Source organism: Pungitius pungitius, chromosome 14 (genome assembly GCF_949316345.1).
Source record: "Pungitius pungitius chromosome 14, fPunPun2.1, whole genome shotgun sequence".
Lineage (NCBI taxonomy): Eukaryota > Metazoa > Chordata > Actinopteri > Perciformes > Gasterosteidae > Pungitius > Pungitius pungitius.
In genome coordinates this window covers 2,373,842-2,398,504 of record NC_084913.1, presented here as the reverse complement: position 1 = coordinate 2,398,504, position 24,663 = coordinate 2,373,842, and the positions used below count along the sequence as shown (strand labels likewise).

At 45.7% G+C, this 24,663-nt stretch overlaps 4 protein-coding genes across 5 annotated transcripts; 1 reads left to right on the top strand and 3 right to left on the bottom strand.

Annotated features, from left to right (window-relative positions):
* Positions 1–57: 57 nt before the first annotated feature.
* On the top strand, positions 58–15,320 carry loxl3b (lysyl oxidase-like 3b). Of its 2 annotated transcripts, XM_062557312.1 has the most exons (17): positions 58–982; positions 1,099–1,342; positions 3,437–3,805; positions 3,944–4,107; positions 5,643–5,860; positions 7,192–7,257; positions 8,251–8,307; positions 8,898–9,105; positions 9,356–9,536; positions 10,595–10,749; positions 11,279–11,449; positions 12,770–12,929; positions 13,147–13,390; positions 13,538–13,653; positions 13,786–13,922; positions 14,314–14,425; positions 14,515–15,320. In XM_062557312.1, the coding sequence occupies exons 3-17, from the start codon at positions 3,445–3,447 to the stop codon at positions 14,586–14,588; spliced, it is 2,424 nt and encodes an 807-aa protein (XP_062413296.1). In that variant the 5' UTR covers positions 58–982; positions 1,099–1,342; positions 3,437–3,444; the 3' UTR covers positions 14,589–15,320. The 2 variants fall into 2 exon arrangements, with proteins under 2 accessions (XP_062413296.1, XP_037341794.2); XM_037485897.2 differs by lacking the exons at positions 7,192–7,257; positions 8,251–8,307 and having other exon boundaries at positions 58–1,342.
* Positions 15,321–15,453: 133 nt separating this feature from the next.
* mrps26 (mitochondrial ribosomal protein S26) lies at positions 15,454–17,510 on the bottom strand. The gene is made up of 4 exons (XM_037485913.2): positions 17,128–17,510; positions 16,369–16,515; positions 16,089–16,212; positions 15,454–15,832 (listed from the first exon to the last, which is right to left on the bottom strand). The coding sequence occupies exons 1-4, from the start codon at positions 17,346–17,348 to the stop codon at positions 15,701–15,703; spliced, it is 624 nt and encodes a 207-aa protein (XP_037341810.1). The 5' UTR covers positions 17,349–17,510; the 3' UTR covers positions 15,454–15,700.
* Positions 17,511–18,439: 929 nt separating this feature from the next.
* On the bottom strand, positions 18,440–21,277 carry neff2 (neuronal intermediate filament family member 2). The gene is made up of 3 exons (XM_037485906.2): positions 20,129–21,277; positions 19,617–19,741; positions 18,440–19,535 (listed from the first exon to the last, which is right to left on the bottom strand). Exons 1-3 carry the CDS (start codon positions 21,113–21,115, stop codon positions 19,475–19,477), a joined length of 1,173 nt encoding a protein of 390 aa, XP_037341803.1. The 5' UTR covers positions 21,116–21,277; the 3' UTR covers positions 18,440–19,474.
* Positions 21,278–22,530: 1,253 nt separating this feature from the next.
* LOC119227271 (nanos homolog 1-like) lies at positions 22,531–24,239 on the bottom strand. Its single transcript, XM_037485910.2, has one exon. It carries the CDS (start codon positions 24,095–24,097, stop codon positions 23,399–23,401), a length of 699 nt encoding a protein of 232 aa, XP_037341807.2. The 5' UTR covers positions 24,098–24,239; the 3' UTR covers positions 22,531–23,398.
* Between the last annotated feature and the right edge of the window lie 424 nt (positions 24,240–24,663).

Sequence of the window (24,663 nt, the reverse complement as noted above, 5' to 3'; positions counted from 1 at the left end):
TATTTAAATTACTTTAATGTTGTAGCTGGTAAACTATTTTTATTATATGTTGTGGCAGGTAGCAGTCTTCTCCTTATACAGAGTATAGTTATAATATAACTATATTTTATTCTGAAACTGCAAAATATCTTATTTATATATTTACCAGAATATTGCAATACTAGTATCGGACATTTCTGAACAAACATTACAACTTAGTTTAACTTAAAATACGATCTAATTTAACGTAAAGACAAACAGAAGGAAAAGTCACGTGGCCTCCGCCCTCATTCATTTTCTACGAGGCGCGAATTTATCGCTCACGCGAACGATGTTGCCATGGAAACACCATGGTAATATGCCGGAGAGCAAACTAAGTGTAATGGTTTGAGGCGGGCGAATCTTTGGTCTTTAATTTCAATTGCAGAGAAACACTGTTGTACCTTGTGTATCCCTCGCTCCAGGATTACAGTTAAAAGCAAAAAGAGCTGCCCGGCACAACGTCAGAGGAAACCACGGGAGGAAGTGCGGTACACTGCATTGTACAGCTGCTAATGAGTGAGCTAACTGAGCTAACTGTTAACGTCACTCAGTGACGTATTAGATACGCTCGCTTAGTTTGGAGGTTTTTGGGAAAATGCTAATTTATCCCAAACTTTTTAATCATTCCTTTGAGTTAGATTTGTGTTTAACTGGCGAACTTTATTTCATGGGGGAACAATTTGAAGCATAATGTTTAATGTTAAATAACGATGGATGTTATAAATGATGTATGCTAGCTACCCCCCTCCCCCATACCATAATATGCTATATTATCGGGAATTAAGATTCCATTTTAATCTCCTTAACTCCAAACTAACGTTACATTTATACTAACTTATATTTCATTGATTTTACAAAAACATGTGATCCCCAAGAAGCTTATTTGCACTTATTTTCATCGCTTGAACCTGAACAACGTTACGTGGAATACTCTTTTTTTTTGCGCGTGGCGTTATGCGAGGTAAGACCGGCTGTTAGAGACCCATCCATGAAAGAGTTAGTGTCTCTGCAGGGAATAAAGCCAGCCCCCCTCCTCCTCCTCCTCCTCCTCCTCCTCCTCCTCCTCCTCCTCCTCAGTGACTGCCGCACAGCTGGCAGACGGCACCGCTGTGAGAAGTACTTCTGCTGCTCGATGGACCACCGGCCCCCAAATTGGACCCGTTTTTGATGCAGGAGATGAAATAGCTCGAGTTCTGGGATATTTCTTCCAACTTTTGCCTTCGGGAGGTTCCGTTTGTGAACTTCTGGGAACAGCTAAAAACTGAAGAGCCAGCCCCCCTCCACTGGAACCGTTAAAACCTCCTCTCACTGGAAACATAAGGTCAGGCACATTTGTTTTGTACTTTTAAGTTTGAAATGCCGTTTGGAATTTTGCTGAAGAACTTAAATTCTTCAACGTTACGTTACATAAAGTTTTAGTTTCATCTGTAATACAATTATAGAATGTTCTGTGAGTCATGACGTTGCTTCATATATGATTCTTACTAAATCAAGCCCATATACATGTATACAAATACATGGAAATATGTGAGGATTGCTGCAACAGGAAACTAGATGTGTCCCCAAAGCCAAATATTGACCTGGAAAAATAGTCTGAAGGGTGTTGCACTGTTTATTAATACTTTTCATTTGTACCGCATTGAGCAACACTTTTAAAATACTTTGTGATTGTACTTTGTATTCGGGAATTGATGTTCTGAAGGCATTACTAACTCATTATTGATGATCCAATCAAAGGTTTGCCCACCATTTGTTTCCGTTTAGAGAATCTTTAGTGTTCCTTTTTCTAATTTTTCCTCTATTTAAAACGGAAACCCTGAGTCTTCCTCTACGATTGCATTCTTTGACGTAATCTCATGTTGACTCGTTCGTACATAAAGTTCAACACAATGCACAAGGCGAGAAAATCCTTTCCGTTGCCCAGAAAGCTTTCAAACGCGTTCTTTCATTTTAAAAAGCACAACGAGTTGCAGAACTCTGTCAGTGAATTGATCAGCAAACAGATTCAGAGTTTGTTGGGTCTCGAAGCAAAGTGAACCTTTGCTGCTGGTTGATTTGAGCGTCCCGCAAGACCTGATCCATGTGCACATTGGTATGGAGTCCTTTCTCCAGTGGGGGGTGAGACAGGAAGAGAAACCGTTCAACGGGTGAGTAAAAGAGAGAGAGGCTTGATTTGAAGTAAGGTGATTCCACTCAGATATCTTCTAGTCTCTTTGGCCTGATGTGATTGAGGTTTCCTGTAATGACAGCTGCCACGACGTGACTAAACGTGGGTCTTTATCAGTTACGATAACTATATATTGTTGAAATGAACACACCCAAAAGGTCAGATCAGCTGACACCTCCACACATGGACCCGTTCTCACCCCTGAGCCACAACCACCCACCAACATACTGAGACCTCATTTCACAGGAAGACTGTTAAAATAGCAGGAAGTTCATGTTTTTATTGTGATGTTGAAAACATGATCATTTCACCACTCAGTTAAAGGTGACAACTAATCATCATCACGCTTTGAATCGGTTAAACACGCTTAAACACAAGTATCTGCTGTGAATGTGGCACCGGGCTTCAGTTCAGACACAGCGGCTCAGAGAGGACACGCGTGTCCTTCCATACACCGTGAAACGGGACTCAGACGATGCAGTCAGTCTCACACATGTTTTGGAAAGGGCACCTTAAGTTTGTGGTTTCTGCACAAACACATCACACTACTGTATTTGTGTCTCTGGAGGAACGACCCCCAACCGCCTGCTAAAGTTATCAATAGCAGGCCTATGTTAACAACGCTGTACACAAATGTTTTTTAGAGCACCGGTGGGAATATTTTTAATGGAAAAGGGGGCTCGCATCAAGAATTATGAATGAACCCACAGCAAAATGTCCTGAATGAAGGAGCAGTCTGCTCAATAACAACTGTGGAAAGAAAAATTGACAGAGAAACTATAAAAAAGGAACAAACATACCGTGAAGGTACAGCTGTTGATAACATACATATTAAGATTCATGTGACCTTTGTGACCCGTGTCATCGTGCAGCCATTGACATCCACACATGTATAAATGTTTCCTGTTATTCTTCCCCTGTGTGAGCGACGTCATCACTGGCCAGGTGGTTCTAATCAAGCTGCTGAAGCAGCTCTAGACGCTTTAATCCCTCCTTACAGTGGTTCCATATGCTGAATGTGTGAAGCCTCCTGGTTTTAGCTACAAGCACCTTTTAGGATTCATTCCGGGTCTCGTTTAGGCCGACCAGAAGGCTCTTTCTGGGCCAACCGAATGAGGCCTCTGGGGTACAAGTGGATGAAATGTCTTACTGTGGTATCAAAGGCAAACTGATCGTCTAGCTTTTCACATTATGTTCATCTCCCGTTCAGTGTGACCATGACCGTCTGCTCCTTCTTCTCACGTGCAGTCCAAATAATGCAGAAGTCCAGACGCAGGCAACAGTTGGCTTGCGGCCTTCTGTTCGGGTTGTGGTTGCCGTGCTGTTTGGCCCAGACGACGCCGTCGAACTCACCCACGCGGGCAGCCACGCGGACGCCCTCGCCGCTGTCCACGCCGTCCCCGTCCGCCCAGTCCCAGAGCGCACGGCTAAAGGTCAGACTGTCCGGCTACCCCCGAAAGCACAACGAGGGTCGGGTGGAGCTTTTCCACCAGGGCGAGTGGGGAACCATCTGTGACGACGACTTCTCGATACACAACGCCAACGTGCTCTGTCGCCACCTGGGCTTCGTCTCGGCCACAGGATGGACCCACAGCGCCAAATACGGCAAGGGCCAAGGTAAGCGTGGCTCCTCTTCATATAAACGTCTTGCGCACATGAAGTTGGAAACTGTAACGGTGATTGTAGAGCACACTCCCTGATAGATGAATAAATCCAGTAGTAGGAGAGTGCACTAACAGTCTGCTGCCTGTGCAGGAAAGATCTGGCTGGACAACGTGCAGTGCAACGGGGGCGAGAAGAGCATCGAGCTCTGCAAGTCCCGCGGCTGGGGCAACAGCGACTGCACTCACGACGAGGACGCCGGAGTTGTGTGCCAAGACGAGAGGATCCCGGGCTTCGTGGATTCAAATGTTATTGACGTAAGTGTTGTTTTAGGAAAAAGAGTGTTCATTTAGAAGCCGTTAAAGGCCCATAAACTGAGCTCAGGGTCTCCACAGCCTTGAGACCATATGATTCAATACACATGGAAGACATTTGTCTCCTCGTTGCCTCTCCGCCACACCATGTGTGTGAGCCTTTTAAAAGCACAGGCTCTCCATATGTGTGTTGTCCTAATGTTGACGTAGTGTGTGTGTGTGTGTGTGTGTGTGTGTGAGAGGAGCTTCCTCCGTCACATGGCACAGCATCAGCTGCATCGACTGGTTGTGAGTGGGGGTTGTGGAGGTCACCGGGTCGGATTTTAAATGTTTTCTTCTCTCTCAGCAGCATCTCCCAGTTCAGGTGTGACAACTTGTGCATTTGTGTGGATGTGTGTGATACAGTAGATGTGTGGTTTGCCTTTGCTTCAGTTCACTTTTCAGAAAGGTCTGGGTTTTATCTCTGAGCATCGTTGTGCTTAAATACAGTTAAATAATATCATTTAGTTCAAAACATGTAATGACACGATGATTTTTAGTTCACGATTACCTAAAATAATTCATTATAACGGCATCATCAGATTGCTCTGGAACATTTGAGGGGTGATAAGGCTTTTAGTCCAATGTTGGACTTGATGTTGCAATGAAGATCAAAGAGAAAAAAAAGTAACTAAAGCTCAAATAATATACATTTTCAATGAAGGAAATATGTAAAATATATCAAAATAAAAAGAGCTATAGAATTTTCTTGGAATGGGCAAAATAGAAAAGTGAATAATGCGCTATTTACATGAATATGTGTACACATAATAACACCAAATGTGTATGAATTAAAGATTGGAATGATTGCTAATGTGAAGGATGTTTGAATGAAGAGCGAGTGTTTTTATTAAAGCCTCCTTGGATAAACAAACGATTCAGAACTCAGGGAACATTGGTCTCCTGATCTGAGAAAACACTGTTTACTTTATTTTTCCGTTCGTCCATTTGTTAATTTGTTTAAGCGACTGGTCCGAGGTGAACAAGGTTAGAGCGGGGACTGCTGGACCCGGGTTGAGCCGCTGGACGAGGGGTCTCTGTTACACAGAAGGCTCTTATGGAAAAAAAAAAGAGTTTCATAAGAGATTCATAAGTGGGACGGCCCTTTCCCTCCCTCGGCCTGCTGCGTGGAGTCGGGCTCAGTCCAATATGGCGCCCAGGCTTCAATCTGTGACCACAAGCCTGTTTTCCTTTCCAAGTAAACCACAACGGCAGTGACTCAATACAAAGCTGGCCATCAGGAACTGTTCCGTTCACCCTGTATGAGCCGTTTGGACCCGAAATGACTCGGTAGTAGCTGGGACGCGTTGTTTAGTCTCCTTCATGTGGCCATTTTTAAGAAATCCACCCTTTTTAGCTGCAAACTAAAGCCTCTAAAACCTAATTTAACTCATCGTCATTTAGAAGAAATGCCACCAAAAGATATGATAGGAAGAAAGACCATTTTCAGTAATGAGTTGAGTTTTCAGTGTAATTTAAATCTGGAATATTCCGGACAGACTCAAGTCGATGAGAACAAGATCGACGGGGTGCGGCTCCGGCCCGTGGTCGCCATGTCCAGAAAGAAGCTGCCCATCACGGAGGGCGTGGTGGAGGTGAAGCACAGAGACGGCTGGGCGCAGATCTGCGACCTGGGGTGGACCATCAAAAACACGCACGTGGTCTGCGGCATGCTGGGATTCCCGCACGAGAGGAAAGTCAACAAGAACTTCTACAAGTAAGTAGAGTCGCTGCACTCCAACCAACCAAGTGTCGACCTTCTCCAGAACAAAGCCCACGAGTCTCCGTCTGTTCTGTGTCTTTAAGCTTCCTTCTGAGGATGTTTTTTTTATCTTTGGTTAGAAAGTAAAGCCTTTTCTTTCTCTTTTTTATGTGGCCGGGTCACATATTTCATGTTCTTAGTCTGTTTATTACTTGAAGGTTGTTATTTACTTGTTCATAACACATGTGTTGCCGTGTGTGGATGTGTCTTCATGTGTTTAATCCACCCAAAATGTAAAACTGAGTACTGAAAAAAACCGTTGTTTTCAGTTCTTTGTTGATATAATTTATAGCACTTTATGCTCGATAAATGTCAAAAAAGTGGTATAAATATATATATATATATGTGTATAAATATAGCGCGAGAGTTTGTCTACAATGTTAAGAGGAACCTTGATATTTCTGTTTGTGCGCGTGCAACCTTTTAGTTAAATGTAAGTGTGTATAAATTCAGGCACAGATGCGTAAAAATAAAACTACGCAAACTGGACAAAAAAGAACCAAAATAATGATGATTCTAATTACATTTAACATTTAAAACCAATTCACTTTTTTTTTTTAAACATAAACTCTCAGTTGGAAGGACCACAAATAACTTCTCCTCCCCCCCCAATGAGTGCACACATTATCCATCTCATGCAGATGCTTCACAGTCGTACGAGGGGAAATGTGTGTTTTCTCTCAAACACGTGTGAAGGCTGAGAGGAAGGATCCGGCTTTTTAGGAAGGAAGAGAAGCCAACCTGCACTCAGAAAGACTCCCATTGTGGTGTCCTGTCACCTTCTGGGGGCTTTGGGTTATATTGTATGAATTCAGGGCGGCCAGTCAGTCCATAAAGTGAATCGCGTCAAAACAGTTTGATCTTAAAGGTGTTTAAAGGCAGAAACTTACTGGGACTATTTGCCGGGACCATTTTAATGCCAAGAAACGTGTGTGACTGTCAAGGTAGACCAGCATTGAGACGTTATTGTCACTGGACCTCCATGGTATCACCAGCCGGTACCACAGATCCTGCATTAATGAGGCCTCCACAGCTGCTGAACCTTCTGAATACTTGGAATAGTTCAGTGATTGTGATCACACTTTGGTGACCTAAAGTCCGTAATCCACTATGCTGAAGTCTTGTGGAATGTGAGAAATGCTATTCACCGCTGACCCTCCAGTACCTCTCCTGAACGAAATGCATCTGTGTGTGTGTGTGTGGCTCAGAGACAGCTTGGGTGTGTGTGTGTTTGCATGTAGTCTCTCTCCTGTATGTGATGGAATCTCGCTGTCTGACCGTTGCAGACGTCTGAAAAAGCGAGCAGCTGAGACGCTCTCCAGGCCAAAAGTCCCTGTCTCAGCCGGTGGAAGGTACTCCGTCCCCAGGAAAACCCTCCGTCCGCACTGCGTAGCTCTGACAGTGGGTTTCCTGCTGGTAGAAGACGACGACCCGTTAGCTCCTTTAGACCCTTTAGCCGTTTGCCCCCTTTGTGACATCATGGAATCGTGAATGCGTTGAACCTCTGTGTTTCATCCCGCTGAAGCTCATGGTTGCCGTGTGTGGATGCGTCTTCTCCTTTCTGTTCATTGTCTTTCCACTCACATGGCATGTATTAAACACCCCATACTCAAATTTAATGTAAGTGCAGTTCAATGCACAATTAACTTCAACATGAAGTTAACCGTTTCAGGCCCCTTTTGATGTGGTTAATCTGTGCCGTGTCAGCTAACAGGGGTTCATTTTTCCACGGATTAGTCCCGTAATCAGCTGGAAAATCCATTCCTCATTACAGTATGGCATGTTTTTTGCTTGTTGGGTTCTTCAACAAAAGAAATAACAACCTGCGTCCGGTAGAATCTGCAAATACGTCACATCGCTTCATTTGGCCTCCTGAGAGATCCACTCGGGTGGAGTTTCCCACGCTCGACTACGACGTGACACCATTTATAAACTGTCCACATGTTGGAAAACGACATGATTAAAACATAATGATTACATTCATAATTTGCAGATTCTTATCTGAACTTGGGTCTGTACCAGAGTAACAAAATATCCGAGGTTTGTTTCACAAAATGAAAAACCAATTAACAAAGAGTGTGTGTGGTTCATGATATTACCCATTAGATATCATGCTTTCTTTGTTAAACCTACCTCATTGATTTAAAAGCAATGCCATACGTCAAACATAATCAATAAGTGGTAACCTTAAGAAAACCTACATGTACTAACAAACATATAATGTTCTATGTGTTATACAATTTGTGGCCAAATGCATATGGATTTATTTTCTTCCCATAATTGTGCGTCGTGTGATTGCTGCTTTGTCCCCGTGGTGTGCAGTCTAACCCATGTTTACCTTGCAGGCAGACATCCAAAGCTAAAGCTAACTCTAAGTCTAAACAGAGCAGCGCTGGCAAAAGGTAATCTGAGGATCAACAGAAATCTAAGCTCTGTGAAAAGACCCGCACACATGCTGCTCCCACGAGACTCACCAGCAAACGTCATTTCAACTGATAAGGAAGGATAGTTATTTAAAGCTGCCTGGAATAGATGTCCAGAATTAAAACACCTGATATGTGCTAAAAATATGGAAATGACTGCATGGATTTATTCTATGAAGGAACATTTAATAACTTGAAACAAACCCACAACTTAAGCTTATACCTTAAGTCTTTTTCTTTTGTAGATAAGGAACATTTTGTCGCCTCACTTTCAGGGAGTCATGTGTGGACTTTATCTGATATTAATTCTGAGCCTAAAGTTAAAACTTCATACTACATATGAGACCAAGTACAATTCATTTTAAGTGTGCTGCTGATGGACACTCTTCTCCCACAATGCAATGCAAAAGCAAATATAGCTGGAAAACATGTTGATAAAATGTGACATCAAAAAGTAATGCGTTGACTTTGTGAATTTACCATTCCTGCATATGTGTTTTTGTTGCTGATTAGTAAATACGTGCTGCACTGCGACCAGTTCCGTCATCACAGCCCTCCGCTCTCTGCAGGTTGTATTTGGAGCGTCAGAAGAACCACTTCCTCATTCACTCGGTGGCGTGTTTGGGCACCGAGGTCCACCTGGCAGCTTGTCCTCTGGAGTTCAGCAGGCCCAACGCCACCTCCGCCTGCAGGGGCGGCACGGCGGCCGTCGTCAGCTGCATGCCGGGGCCGCTCTTCATGCAGAGCAACGGCTTGAAAAAGAAACCCAAGACTTCGGTAAAGTCGTCTTTTCGATCACCAGACCAGTCTTTTTCTATTCCCAAGCAGGTTCTTTAACTGATTCAAGCTGGAAAAACCAGAGGTGTTGTGATCAAAATGGCTTCTTCCAAAATACCTCCCTCCAGGCTGACTATATATATATATATATATATATATATATATATATATATATATATATATATATATATATATATATATATATATATATATATATACATTCACGTTCCATGTGTCCGTCTGTGCCCAGAGGAACGTGCGGCTGAAGGGAGGCGCCCGGGTGGGCGAGGGTCGCGTGGAGGTGCTGAAAGACAGCGAGTGGGGAACCGTGTGTGACGATCGCTGGAACCTGCAGTCGGCCAGCGTGGTCTGCAGGGAGCTCGGCTTCGGCAGCGCCAAGGAGGCGCTGACTGGAGGGCGCATGGGACAAGGTTAGTGGACCTCGTATGGATTACAAGTGGGATTGAGCCTCATCATGACCGCCTTAAGAGGCATCTTTTAGAAAGGAGCTGTAGGAAATGTAACATCTGTGAGTCCCTAATGAGACCTCACTACAAATAAAAACATGAAGGGCTGTGCTGTAACTTCATTTATAGCATTAATATTCATAATAGTCATCATCTTATCTTCTGTCAGGTCATCTCTGATCATCTGCCCTCATCAGAGAGGCTGCATTCCTGCACAGATTCCTCATTATTTTAATAAGTTCAGGAATTCTGTACATGACGAAAGAAAAGAGACAAAGATCAAACGCATGAAATAAAAACGCCCTCCAAGGAAAACAAACACGCAGCTCATTTTCCTAATAAGCTGCTACAATAACAGTGACATTTTAGTATCCACTGGAATCCAGATGTTACACTTCCTCATGGACCACTTTCATGTCAAAATGAGGCGGTCGATTCTATAAATTTATGAATCCGTGGTGTGTAGTTTTTTTTTTCTTTTTGGTAACCCGCCCTCAGATTCCACCATAGAAGAAACAAGCAGTCTTTTGAGGGGCAGGTCTCAGAGACGCTGGGTGCAGACGTGTCTTCTCCTGTGTGAGTGTGTACATTATGATAAACTCTCCGAAGGCGGAGCACAAACACGCTCAAACCACCACCCGGCCCAATTAATCCAAGCGACGTCCCCGAAGGAATTTCCTGATCCAAGCGGCTCCTGGTGGAAGACTGAACTGCATAACTTCCATTTCTGTAGGGATTCAAGAATTAGAGACACAGAACCTTTTTTTTTCAAAGGGTGAAATGGTTACATGAGTATAGTAGTACAGTAATAAAGTAGAACATGATCGATATTTTCAATATTAATAATAACAAAGAAGAGACAACGCTGCCATACTGATTGTTTGAAGGTCTGTGAGAAAATAACTACTTGTTTTATTACAAGTTTCTGGTCTTAATCTCTAGTTTCAAGTGTTTTTCAGCTCAACACGATGTTCATTTAGTAAATGAAGGTCCACTTAGAGTCTGCCTGTGTGTCTTTCCAGGAATGGGTCCCATCTACATGAACGAGGTCAAGTGCCTTGGCCAAGAGAAGTCCATCTGGAACTGCCCCTTTAAGAACATCACCTCCGAGGACTGTCAGCACGTGGAGGACGCCGCCGTCCGCTGCAACGTGCCCCACATGGGCCTCGAGGACTCGGTCAGAGCTGAACCTTCCTACCTTCTGTTAGCTTTGTCCTCATTTTATACTATTTACTACCCCAGATCTAAATGATTTGTGAATCACTTTGTTTTGACTAATGTAGCTTAGATATGACAGTGAAATATGGCTTCCATTCCTCTACTGGGTTCTTTCAGCTCTTCGCTGCTCTAAACGTCTTCTCGGTTTGCATTTTCACTCTCTGCCAACACTTCTCCACAAACAACGTGTGTTCCAAATTAGTTCAGATGCTTGAAAACATCTCAGAACTAATTACTCTTTGAATGAATGATTTCCTTTTAACGTTTCACCAGAGGAACTCTTCCCCTGTTCCGTGTGGATACACATTGAGGCCGGACTAAGTGGGATGAAAAACTCATCTTTTCAATCCGAGTCACGTGACATACGAACAATGTCACCAAACGAACTTCTAACAGACCCAGGTTCTCTGAGCCCGGCCCTTGTGTGTCCACCGCTCGCTCTGTGGTCTCTAACCCTCGGCCCCACACACACACACACACACACACAGATCCGGCTCACGGGAGGGCGGACCCGTTCCGAGGGCCGCGTGGAGGTGCTGCGCTCGGACGCCAACGGGACGCAGGGCTGGGGTCTGATCTGTGGAGAGACCTGGAGCACCAAGGAGGCCATGGTGGTCTGCAGGCAGCTGGGCTTGGGCTACGCTAACCAGGGCGTGCAAGTAGGTCAATAACACTTGACCTCTGGTATTATTTACATATGCAAATGTAATATGCTGTCATGAAGACTTCATTTCGTTACAATCAACAAATTATGTCACGTATTAAGTGATACGTGCAGCATACTAATAACTATAATAACTAATATCTTTCCAAAACATATGCAAAATCTCCATCTTGGTGTATTTGGGATATTCTTAAACATGCCTTCCTTAATGACAGTGCATTATCATTTCCATATGGAGTAGAAGCTTCTTGTTTGTCGATGACACTCTTTTCTCAATGGGCTGACCGAAAAAAGAGAAGTTTTCTAATCAAACTGAAAAAGCTACTGACAACTAAAGCCAAGCGGTGACCTCACCTGGAAACCACGCCGACGCTCTCCAGGCCTGTAAAAGTCAAACAAAGCTTCCATAAACACGTTCTCCTCCGCCGCCGCCGCGCCCGCGTGGCCTAAAGGTGTCAGATTAGGAGACAGGACAGGAAGTGTCTTCCCCTCACTGACTCCCAGCAGGGCCCGTCCACAGATCCGGATAGTGGGAGGCCGGTCCACTTATGAGGGCCGGGTGGAGGTTCAGGTTGGCTCCAAGTGGGGCACAGTGTGCAGCGCAGGCTGGACCACAAAGGAGGCCATGGTGGTGTGCAGGCAGCTAGGGCTCGGCTACTCCATGCATGCCGTCACTGTGAGTACAGAGTGGAGATGTTTGAACACATGTCTTAACAAAAGCACGGTTAATAGTGAAGGAGAAGAATGGTGTGACCCATCGAGACTCATTTATTTACATCAGGAGTAACTTGATTATGTGTGAGGGATAAAGTTAGTTAATAATAACCCTGTAAACTATTCCAATCAAAATCTTCAATATAGATACTTACAGAGGGGACAGAGACACAAAAAAAGATTCACATATAATGTGTAAATAAGAAATATGAACAGATTTAATTGATCAAGAGATTTAAACATATCACAAAAATGTGTATAAAATAACTATTATTATATATACAGTATACAAATGACACAATGACATTTGAAAAAAAAGTTGGTAACTTTGAAGACAAGAAACCAAAGCGGTGTGATACAAAATACTGAGAAAATGTATTGAACTACAGTGATCATATTCGGTCAATAGCTACATTCGTATTAGTGTGTAGAGGCCTTCCAGTAAGTCAACGATTATGGAGTCACATGACCAAAGTTATTGTTCTCAACCAGAAAGCCCAAATATGAGTCCTGAGCATCTGTTTCACTTTAACCAGTTTGTGAATGCTTCTCCCCTGACGGATGCTGTTTTTTTTCGTCTCTCTGTCTGAACCCCATCAAGGAGACGTGGTACTGGGACAGCAGCAACGTGACGGAGATGGTTCTGAGCGGCGTGAAGTGCGCGGGCAGCGAGATGTCTCTGAGTCAGTGCCAGCACCACAGAGCGCTCAGCTGCCAGAAAGCGGCGGCCAAGTTCGCCGCGGGAGTCATCTGCTCCGACAGTGAGCCGCGTTATTACCACGACAACATCGCCCGCTGTAGTCATGTGACAATAGCGTAATAAGTTGTTATTGTCAACACAAAATGTTCTTAAAGTTTTAAAAGCAAAATAACTGAATAGTTACACTATTAAAAATGGATTTATAGTTTTATTGGGCAATTCATTTTCTGTGAATCAAACATTCCTTTTCCATGTGTTTTGTGTGTTCCTGTCCGCAGCGACCTCCGACCTGGTCCTGAACGCCCCTCTGGTGCAGCAGACGGTCTACATCGAGGACCGGCCCCTGCACATGCTCTACTGCGCCGCCGAGGAGGACTGCCTGTCCAAGTCCGCCGCCAAGGCCAACTGGCCCTACGGACACCGGCGCCTGCTGCGCTTCTCCTCCCAGATCCACAACATCGGCCGCGCCGACTTCAAGCCGAAGGCCGGGCGCCACTCGTGGGTCTGGCACGCCTGCCACGGGTAACGTGGTCCATCATCGAAACAGACAGCTTAAGAAGATCTTAATTTCACTTTCACCTCCCCGGGCTGTTACCGCTCTTTTCTTTTTAAAGTGTACACAAAATAGCTTTTGTTATCCACAACACTGTTGTTCCCTGTGTTTTCCAGCCACTACCACAGCATGGACATCTTCACCCACTACGACCTGATGAGCGCCAACGGCTCCCGAGTGGCCGAGGGCCACAAGGCCAGCTTCTGTCTGGAGGACTCGGATTGTCAGGAAGGTGAGACGGTTTTCCTCCCGTGGAATAAAGGTTTATGGTTATATTCCTAATTAAGCATCCCCTGAGTTGGAGATGACTTCATTGTGAATTGGCTGACGCATCTTAAAGCCGATGAATCCATTTGCCCTGCAGGTGTCTCTAAGCGCTACGAGTGCGCCAACTTTGGCGATCAGGGCATCACTGTGGGCTGCTGGGACCTGTACCGACACGACATCGACTGCCAGTGGATCGACATCACGGACGTCAGACCTGGAAACTACATCCTGCAGGTGAGCATGTGCAGCCCAGGGAGCACATGGCTGAAGAAGGTATATCTACAGTCAGGGCCATGAGTATTTGGACTGAGGCACCATTTCTTTTAAATGACCCCCTGTGGAGGCAACTCCAACCCCTCTAAGGAAGGCCATTTTGGAGGTAAAGGGTCTGTTGGGGAAACTTTTCCATTGCATCATTCTGTGAATGTTGTTGAGTATTTGGAGAGCAGCGTAACATGTGATGGAGGAAATACTTGTTATCACAAATCGACTCTTCTCAAATACTTAATTAACACCGTTACTTTCACCAGGAAGCCAGACAAAGCAATTAATTTCCAAATGACAAATGGGTAGAATGTGTTTTTTTAATGCATGTGATTATTTATTGCGTTTCTGACCCTTTCAGATTGTCATCAATCCAAACCAGGAAGTGTCTGAAAGCGACTTCACCAACAACGCCATGAAGTGCAACTGCAAATATGACGGACACCGAGTCTGGCTCCACAACTGTCACATTGGTAACCAGTCCTCAAACACCACATTGGGCCTTTTATTCCGACCTTTGCGTTGACCTGCTTTGGTGATCGTTTGTTTGTGAACCCATCAGGTGACGCCTTCAGCGAGGAGGCAGAGAGGAGGTTTGAGAAGTACCCCGGGCAGCTCAACAACCTCCTTCCTTAAAGTAAAACACACTGCGGACTTTGAATGTTTTCAGGTACCAGAGAGCGTTCCCTCACATCTGGAGTCGTGGAAGAACCCAACAGTGTTTTCATGAAGGGGGTTTTATATAATACTTGAATATTCAAGTGCTAAGTGTTTAATATGAGCTAATGCTATATTTTTTATTGAAATTAATTTTATGAATGATCCAAGTTATGAATGAGATGTTTGTTTTATCTTTCTCTGGTTCGATGGGACACATAAACAAATGCTTACTGGTCTCCATACTGGGGATCGGCCTCCCAGCTGGACAATAAACGTCTCCATAAGTCACTCTGGGTTGAAGGTCTTAACGTCCTTTACTGTGACCATCTATTTACAATATTTAATGTATTTGCTATAAATTCCAGGTGCTCGTCAACTTTTAGGACCAGTCTGATGCCGTCTGGTGGCCATTCAGGGTCAGATCATAGACGTTATGGGGCAAACAAACTACAATTACCCTCAAGAACGTTTGTATGTATGATGATGTATTCTCGCCAAATAAAAAGGAGAGGAACAAGAACAACGCTTTATCTCCGAGACCTATTTGATTAGATAACGGTGTGAAGGTACCTTCTTGCAGGTTTGGGGGTGTGACCAGTTCAGACCACCGTGCTCTTGTTTATCAAACTACAAACCGGTGAATATTAAGTGTGAGAAGTTGATGATGTATTTTTTATTTATCCTAATAGAAAAAAATCTAAGAATGTCTGTCAAATTATGTTTTTTTTTAAGTCAACGCACATGCATTACAAAAAGGTATGTTGTATATAAATGAATAGCTTTTGAAGGTACATTAAGTGACCTCACACACAGGTTACATATCGGGAGACGACAGCAATGATCAAAACAACATGTTTTTACTTTGACAATACAGCACTCAAGTAAAACAATATAAAGCACAAATGTGTGAAAATAAGCTTTTCATCCACAAAACTCAGTTTAATGTACTAATGATCTTGCATGTCGGTACAATGCTCATCTGTCGCTGAAGGTTTTTCTGCGTTTAGTTGAAGCAAACCGGGTGGACTGAACACTGAACTGGGCTCACAGTCCTGAATGGTGTAAAGGTCAGAGGTCGCTCTGCGGCTTCACTGCAGCATCGTCTGTTTAACAACGCGCCCCTCTTTGTCGATGGCAAAGTTGTAATTCTTCGGACTGTCCAGAGCTTCCTCGATACGCTGATCCAGGTTCTCCAAAGTGATGAAGTTCTTTGCTTCCTCCTGTAAGACAACGTTTCAGATCAATATTTGGGAATCTTTGCACGCTGTTATTTGGAGACAGAACTTCAAACTTATTTTGTTGAAGCCATGTGAGAGAGACTCCAGTTTCCTTGTGAAGAGAGAACGACAAAGGAAGCTCATTCGCTGTCACTCAAGCACGACGTTTTCTGTCGTACAAAAAAAAGTTTTTTCACAAGTCCCCTATAAAATGTAATGTTGACTTCACTTTGGGAGGAAGAAAGCAAAATAATCCCACCTGTAACTTCAGGATCTCCCTCTCCTTCTCTTTGATGAATTCCTGCTGCTGTTCTTCTCGCTGAAGGACAGCTTCCACCTGCTTGCGCTCAGCTTCCTCCTTTTCCATCTGGATCCTCAACACCCTGAAACACACAGGAGAACGCTCACTTTTGGGATACAACAGACAAAAAAATAACACTTATTTTTCTAATGGCGTGAGACGGAAACGCGATACGGAACCAAGAGCGGTTGATCACATCTAAAAATGGGTTCCTTTCGCCTTTGTGGTTTCTTCTTACCGTCGTTGGAGCAAGCGGAGGTTCTCCTGGTCGTTGAAGGCCATGAGGGCGCGATGCTCCTCCGCCTCCTGCCTCGACCTCTCCTCCGCCATGGAGCCCGTCTCCTCCTCGTACTTCTTCCGAAGCACTTCTTCCTTAAACTCCAGACTGACGGACACAGGGGCGAGAACCCCGTCAATTAAAAAATGGACTCTTCAAAATACACGCTTTTAAAACCGTGGTTCAGGTTTGAGATGGAAACTATCAAGCAACATTACATTTAACGTAACATTTGTCATTTGTCAATTGTGTAATATCATGTCTGCGACTGTTGGTTATTATCTCCTTCGGTTGTTGCTTCAGGACCAAACATATGTTTATTAGACAGATTACAGTTACTGACACAGATCAGGAACATGGAATTAGAGCGAAGTAATGTCTATTCAGATTTTAAAGGAAACAACTAGTTGGATTTAGCATGACATTTTAACTGAATGCAGGTTGATAAATCTTCAAATATATGGATAGTCTTGTTTGAGATTTATTTATATGTAAAACCTTCCATGTACAGCAAATAACTAATGTCCATCTGGGATCAATAGGGGTTAATGTTATCAGATTGAACAGCTTCAATCGAAATAAGCACATTGTGACGCTGTGCTGATTGAAATGAGGGCATGCACGTGTTTACACACCAACACCTGTTCGACTTTGAGCAGGGAAACAGAATTTACCGAAACACCAGGTGGCACGTCAATTAACGTTGCTGCTTTAACTCACCGCAGCGCCCTGGTGATCATCTCGTACTCCGCGTACCTCTCCTTCAGGACGACCATCTCCGTCGGGTCGACCGGGGGGGGCACCTTGATGCGCCCTTGTTTGGACTTGGCCACCGTGTCGGTGCGGGACTTTCTCCCCCGCACCGCCTCGACGAGCACGGCCCTCCTGCCGGCCAAGAGCCGGGTCGCCTGGACGCTCCTCCCGCCAACTGCCTGCAACATGACGGCGTCAAAACGTGGCCGCGCGGGGGGGGGCAGAGCTGTGAGTAAGCTCAACGCGTGACGGCGGTAATTCACAAGGATTTGAGAGTTAACATTGAGACAGAAATGTTATAGACGGAAGACGGCGGCCATGTTGGTGTCCTCTGACCGGAGGAAGTAATTAGCATCCTAGCTTAGCTAGCCAGGTCGGCTAAGGAGCTCGTTAGCCTCTACCGCCATCTGTAGGTCGTAAACAACGCTGTAACATACAATAACATTATGTCACAGGACGATTGTCAATCATGATGTGCTCCTTTTGGCTGTAGTGAAATACTTTTCATACTTAATGGCACTCCTACGCCGGCGTTCTAATGTTAGTGCTAATAATGGCAGCTAACTACGAAGCTAACGTTTGGTACTTAACATTAGCTAACAGTTAACTTAACCTATAAGCTAACTTTTTTAAAGCACAGAATTGCATTGTTAAATTGTCCAGTAGGTTGAATTTCAGCTTCTTCCATCTGAACGCAGGTCTATATTTTCAAGGTGTCACACCTCGTGGTGTAAAAAGAGCTTTGCTCCATCAATCATCACATTGTTTATTTATTATGGGATATTGTTGCCTTGATTATACATGACTGTATATTGTCTGTGTGGTTTTGTATAAATAAAGTAAAAGACGGATACCTCTATTCTACGAGTAAAAATAAAGTGACCTGAGCCTCGAACTTGTGCTAAAAATAACAGACTATAATATTTGATGTTCTCATGAAAAGGGACATCTCTTAAAACGAGACAGTGATGCGTCACTTCATGTTGTGTCCGCTGAGCATTAGTGTTACACTCGCACCTTTTTTGAGTAAATGTGCAAACTGCCTCATTTGTTTGTTTTCCACAGGGTTCTGCAGGTGTCATCTCGGTGATTGATGATGCTGAGGCGAGGTACCGACACATTACAGCTGCAGTCAGCGTGCCAGGGGCATGGAATGATGGGAAATGGTGCACTGCCGCTGTGTCGTCCGTGGTGACATTGGGAGCTTCAAGTAAGGACAAATTTAAGCAGCGTGAACAATTGTAACGTCCTAAATGTCAAATGAAAACAGGAGATGTGAACGATTTGCAGCTCAGTTATTTGTTTATTCAGCTTGTTGCCTGCGGTTACAGGTACACCGAGCGTTTATATTAGTTTCATGGATGTAAAGCACCATTTCGATCTAACATCAGCAGACGTACAACAAGGAGCTCCTGCATTTCTCTTTCAGTTTCACTGTTTAGCTTTGAATGAACTCACAGAAAACAAATAGAATGCAGATAAGCTGTGAGACACACTGCATGGCTATAAGGAGAAACCAGTAACAATTTAATCTTCCAAAGCATTTACTTGCCCAAATTCTTCCGCAATAATCAACGCTGTTTCATAAGGAATTAGAAATTTAAATAACCGGCCAAATTTAAAGACCTAAACTCACTCTGGTTTTTAAACCAACCAACTCGTATTTGCAGAGGAAGAGTAACTAAAAGAACAAAAATGCGTCTATAATATAGTGAAAGTAAATTTTAAGGTCACTGGTTCACTGACTACTAGAGAACCAGGGATGCGGGACAATGCGTGATCGATTGGGAGAGCTCCTCATCAGCAAAGCTGCAGGTTTCTTGCATCAGGTCAAACACAGATAAAGTCCAAGCATGGAGAGATAAAAGGGAGTTTTGTCCTCCTTCACAAACAATTGGTCAAATGTTTGCACAACGAGGGATCAGAAGAAAATAATAAAAAAAAACCTCTACTGCTTGGACCTTAAGGCGTGTGACCGATGAGGAGCTCCGCCAAAACAATACGGCGGTCCGACTTCGCTGTCTAACTGATGCAGTGCAGCCACTCTACATCTTACGGTTGGTCTTCTTCCTGATGTGCGGTGTCAGAACGTGTGTAGAAGAAGGGGGACTTCTGGTGGACCTCTTGTTTAGCACAAGGGCGCATCTGTCTTGAGAAAGGATGAGCTTTTGTTCGCAGGTTTGGTTTTGGGGAGGAAGGAGGAGGAAAGGATCGAGACGAGTATTGGGGGGGGGTGTAAAATAAATGAGGGGGGGGTTCAGGGAGGGAAGAGGGGGGGGGTGTGAAGAATCCATGTTGATGCCAGGCTTAGGTTTTAGTTCAGGGCGGGAAAGGAAGGGTAAGCCAGACGAATCTCTTCCCCCTCCAGAAGTTTCCTGTAGAGGAAACGGATGAAGTGGAGTAAGAGCGAGTAAATGTCGACATGTTAGTGGAGGACAAAAAAAAACAAGTCTCACCTGTACGCAGCTATTTCAATGTCAAGGGCCATCTTCACATTGAGAAGGTCCTGGTACTCCCTCAGGTAGCGGGCCATCTCCTGCTTGGCGTCAGTGATGTCCCGCTCCAGCTCACTTATCCTCACCTATGAATTCATCAAAAAAACATCCTTGTTCGTGATGCTAGAAACCAGGATGTCTTTTTACTTTAAGAGGTTATCTACGTTGTGCTTTCAAGGTTGATCCTGGGTAGTGACTTTGCTGTGAGCCTTCCATCATTACCTGCTGAGCTCCACGCATGTGGAGGGTGTAGCTGCTGCAGAGAATGTGTTTTGCATTATTTAGAAAAAAAAGAAGATTCTTTCCTTCTGTTTCTATACTTTACGTCCAACCTTGAGGCTGAGACTCTTTGCTGTGTCTGCTGGAGGAGAACTGCTATGAAGCCACTACTGAAGACAAATCAACACACTCGTTCACTATCCCCTATCGGGTGAATATTCATGCAGAGCAGAATCCGCTCCGCCCTCAATCACCTGGTACTTTGCCACCTCTTTGGTCTGCGTGTCCTCCAGATCCTCCAGCTGCTTATTTAGGGAGTCGATGAATTTCCGGAGGGATTCGATCTCGGAGGAGCGGGACTGAAGCAGGCGCCGGTACTCCATGGTCTCCTCCCGGATGGCGTGCACGGCCTCGTTGTTTTTGCTCGCCATCTCCGCCACGCTGGCGAACTTGCCCTTGTACCAGTCTTCGGCGGCCTGCATGTTCTTGCCGGCCAGCCGCTCGTACTGCGCGCGGATGTCGCGCAGGGCGGCGGAGAGGTCGGGCCGGGGCACCTCCACCTCCACGCTGATGTTGGCCACCTGCAGCTGGGCCTGCAGCTCCTCCTGCTCCTCCGCAAAGACTTTCTTCAGGAACGCCATCTCGTCGCAGAGGGAGACCACGGCGGCCTCGGCGTCGCAGTTGGAGAGCGCGGCCCTGTCGGCCTCCTCCCTGGACCTCTGCAGGGTCTCCTCGGCGTCCATGCGCCGGCTCGCTTCCTCCTCAAAGCGCTCCTTCATCTGCTGATACACATCGCGCAGGTAGTCCCTCTCCGCCTCCATCCGCATCTTCTCCCCGTTCTCCGAGTCGATCATGGCCCTCAAGCTGCGCGACTGGCCCTCATAGAGCGTCTGCAGACGGGACGGGTCGTTCTGCCGCCTCCTCAGCGCCTCCAGCTCGGCCAGGAGGGCTCGGTTCTGCAGCTCCAGGTGCCTCACCTTGTCGATGTAGGTGGCGAAGCGGTCGTTCAGGCCCACCAGCTGCTCCTTCTCCTGGGAGCGCTGGCCCATCAGCTCGGCGTTGAGGGAGCTGGCCTGAGCCAGGTCCATCCGCTCGGCGCCGTCGGGCAGAGTCGAGGAGAACAGCCTCGGGATCCTCTTCCCAGGCGGAGGAGCTCGAGGAGTAGAGTAGAGGGAGGAGGTCATGGTGGATCTGTAGATGTCCCAAGGGCGGCTGGAAGAGAAGAAGGAATCATTGTTCATGGTGAATTTTTTGTTGTGTTTTTTTTTTGTTATTTGTTTAAGAAAAGAATGTGGATGTTTCCAAGTTTTTTTTTTTTTTATGTCCCCCTTGTTCTGCACACCATCGGTGAGGATGAGCGGGCGTTTTGCACTGCACCAGCTCGGTGATGCTGCAGATCCCCGGCTTTTATAGTGAGGCTCACATCCCCCCCACCCCCTCCCTCTCCAGCACATATTAGCATCAGTGCTGTCAGCATCCAACAGGCCAATAGCAGCCTGCTGCAGTGAAGAGAGGAGTTGGTTTTCAGACTCACTCTCAGCTTCAGTGGGCAGAAATCGTGTGGTAGTGCAGGTTTTCCTTTTCACCCTAAAACATTGCATTGCAATCACGTACTCTCATACGTCTTTGACGTTATTCCCTGAATGCAGCTTTTGAAGCACGGACACCAAAAACTGTAGGAAACGACTGGAAACAAAGTATTTTCCACAACCCACCTAGAGACGATCAATACGTAGCCGTGCGTGTACTCTGACAGCAAGGCAGTTAAAGGTTTTAATTGATTAGCACGCAGGTTGCCTGGTAATGAAACCGATTGATGTGGTCGATGCCCGCCGTCTCATGTGAGCCACGACAAACACCGAGGCCCTGACGTCACTGAACATTAATCCTTTAAAAAGTAATAACTATTCTCTTCTCACGCACTTCTTTTCATTGGTCTGAATGTCCTTTAGTCAACCGATGTTCATTCTCCAGGCCCCATGTATTGTTTCCCAGAGGATCTTTAGTGCAGGTCGTTCACTGATGAGTCACCGATGCGCTGGAGACCATCTGCGTCTGCTGACACAGCGGAACCATCGGAGGTTTCCTTTCAGTCATCCTTGATGTTGAAAAAGAGCCGTCCAGCTGATCCTGTGGTACAGGAAGGCTTCTGGGGGCAGACATTTTAGCTGCGGGGCGGTTGCGAGACTCTTTAGAAACGCCACCCTGATGAAGGGAAGATGGCCTAAAAAGATTCAGGCCTTAGAGCAGCATACTTCAATCGATAAAGTTCTTTTGGGTGCAAAAACGTCAATGTTCACCCAAAAGGCTTTTGTAGAGGAAGACACGGAGGTCTCTTTGTGTTGGTGCAGTTGTTGTCCCCTTTAAGCTGTAGTTCATGACGGTATGGTTGATGTAGCAGGGACGATGTGCGTTATATTTGTTTTCTATTAATGACTCACTGTGTCGTCTTTGTCTATTCACCCAGTGCTTAGAGTCCAGTGGTGATATTTTAATAAAGGTCACTACAGGGTTTGTAACACTAGATGGCGTAACTGCATCAGAGGAAAGTGCTTCTTAGGTTATGGGACAAAATAATCTCAATTCCAAATAACATTCAGTCCTCATAATGACGGATTTGTTGTGTGTTAAAATGAGTTGTAGTGCCAAACAGTCAGTCAGGAAAAAATGCAAATTACACATTTAATTCAGAGTCATTTACAGTGAATATACATAAAGTAAAAATAAGTACATAAAACATTTCTATTGACTGATAAAGACTTTGGAATGTCAGGATTTGCATTGCTAAAATGTTTCACCCCTTAATTACATTTACAAGAGTCGCAGAAATACAATTTCACTTGAAAAAAAAAATCTATTCAGCATCTTTGTTTTTGAACAGCGAACTGAAATAAAAGAGCTTGGAGCTACTTGAAGAGAGATCTTCCTTTTACATTCAGGTATAATCTGCAAAAAACTATTCACATGAAATCCGATCATGAACGTGATCCAACATATAAACAACATACAGAAATGACCCTTCAGGTTTCAATACAAAAGTGTGTTCCTTTGGTAGAAAACATTTATCTGCAGGAAGAAAAAACTGTGCTCGATTATAAAGAAGAAAATCTAGAAGGGCCGACAAAGGGGACTTGACATTCATATCTCATATGAGGAGTGCTGCATATTCATGTTGGCATCTCATCATAATAAACCCACAGCAGCGCGCGGACATGCACGCGCACTGTGCTTCTGATCACAGCATGGAGGTGGTCATTCACTGGTCGATGGGTACAGTACTTTGGTTCATTTTGATCACCAAGTCTTTAAGAGTGCTGGAGAGGGGGGGGGGGGGGGCGTAATGCTTCCAAGTGTAAACGACGTGCCCAAAGAGAGAAAAACATTACAAATGAAGCAGTAACGCGCAAAGAAAACAGAGGAACATCTTTTACACCAGACTTTTCTAGTGCATGAAATGGACAGGGAGGGAGGGGGGGGGGGCGGCATACACACTATTCATTTACAGCTACTCCCAACTTCCTGCCTCAGAAGACTTTCATCCGTTTGCCCGTCGGGCGGCCGCCCTTCGCCGGCCTCTGGCTCGGCTGCTCTCTGGACAGCGGGCAGTACTTGATGGTGTGCGCGTGGTCGCCGTTGGCGCTGCACAGCGGGCAGGTGTACGCGCGCAGGATGGGGCACAGCACCCTGCCGTCCGCCGTCTTCAGGATGTGGGTGCCGTAAACCTCCTCCGGTGCGCCGTTATTCCGACAGAAGACGCACACCTTGGGCTCCGGCTTGCCCCTCTGGGTCAGTTTGCGCCTGCGGTCCGCGGAGAGCAGGTCGAGGCCGGCGAAGCCGCCCCGGTAAGGGGGCGAGTCTCTGTCTCCCGGCTGCGCGTCGCCGGCCAGGTGCTCGTAGGGCCTCAGCAGCGCGATGCGCTCCTTCAGGTCGTAGATGGAGATCGGCGGGGAGCCCGGGGCCGCGCCGCCGCCGCAGCAGCAGCAGCACTCCAGGTGCGCGTCGCTTTCGCGGCCGTGCCCGATTACGCAGGAGCACACCGGCGAGTCGTCCTCCAAGCCCAGCGTCGCTTTCAGGGACTCTGTGATGGAGTTGGGCCCGCAGGACGGGCTGTGGATCTTGGTCTTGGCGACCAGTGTCGACAGCCCGAGGTAGTCGTTCCAGAAATTAAAAGTGTTGTCGTAGGGCGAGCGCGCGTCCAGGTAGCCGCTGTCTAGCAGGTCCATCCCGGCACAGTCCGCAGAGGTGAGGAGGCTCTTTTCGGGTCTGTCAGCATGAGTGGTCTGGCGGAGGGGGTGGAGGAGGGTGTGGGGGGGTTCTGTTCTCTGCTCTTGCTGGGTCTCGTATGCAGAGCAGTCAACATGTAGGCGCAGATAAACCCCCTCCAGGATGAAACCAGGGGGGCGTGGTTTGGTTCAAGTTGATTATCTCTCCGTCGCCATAGGGTCCACAGAGCAGTGGAGGAGAGGGGGGGGGGGGGGGGAGCTGAGAAAAAAACAATCTGTTTCCCTCCCAGGATGTGACTGTTATCACTATGGAGTATCTCTTTGTGCTGTGAGAAAATCATCCCTTCTCTTATATGACAGTCCCCCCCCCCCCTCCCTCCCTCTGTTGGTTTTTAGTATCATCACATTGGAGACATGAGACATCAGCCCCTTGTCTTAGATACTTGGTAAAGTTCATTCATATTAATACTCGGTTGCTGCTGTTTTCACACAGCGAGTTTAGTTTATTTAAACTACTCATTTTCCTTTACATCTCCACGAAGCTCAATTACTTTCTGGAAGCAGAA

What these genes read in the sequence shown, in the direction of transcription:
- neff2 (XM_037485906.2), bottom strand. Translation starts at nt 21,115, where the DNA reads ATGAACAATGATTCCTTCTTCTCTTCCAGCCGCCCTTGGGACATCTAC. An exon ending in AAGAGGTGGCAAAGTACCAG is followed by an intron (nt 19,742 to 20,128) that starts GTGATTGAGGGC and finishes ATGAATTCATAG; the next exon opens with GTGAGGATAAGTGAGCTGGA. An exon ending in ATTGAAATAGCTGCGTACAG is followed by an intron (nt 19,536 to 19,616) that starts GTGAGACTTGTT and finishes TTTCCTCTACAG; the next exon opens with GAAACTTCTGGAGGGGGAAG.
- LOC119227271 (XM_037485910.2), bottom strand. Translation starts at nt 24,097, where the DNA reads ATGGACCTGCTAGACAGCGGCTACCTGGACGCGCGCTCGCCCTACGAC.
- mrps26 (XM_037485913.2), bottom strand. Translation starts at nt 17,348, where the DNA reads ATGTTGCAGGCAGTTGGCGGGAGGAGCGTCCAGGCGACCCGGCTCTTG. An exon ending in ATGATCACCAGGGCGCTGCG is followed by an intron (nt 16,516 to 17,127) that starts GTGAGTTAAAGC and finishes TGTGTCCGTCAG; the next exon opens with TCTGGAGTTTAAGGAAGAAG. An exon ending in CTCCGCTTGCTCCAACGACG is followed by an intron (nt 16,213 to 16,368) that starts GTAAGAAGAAAC and finishes TGTGTGTTTCAG; the next exon opens with GGTGTTGAGGATCCAGATGG.
- loxl3b (XM_062557312.1), top strand. Translation starts at nt 3,445, where the DNA reads ATGCAGAAGTCCAGACGCAGGCAACAGTTGGCTTGCGGCCTTCTGTTC. An exon ending in CAGAGCAGCGCTGGCAAAAG is followed by an intron (nt 8,308 to 8,897) that starts GTAATCTGAGGA and finishes CGCTCTCTGCAG; the next exon opens with GTTGTATTTGGAGCGTCAGA. An exon ending in CTGGAAACTACATCCTGCAG is followed by an intron (nt 13,923 to 14,313) that starts GTGAGCATGTGC and finishes TGACCCTTTCAG; the next exon opens with ATTGTCATCAATCCAAACCA.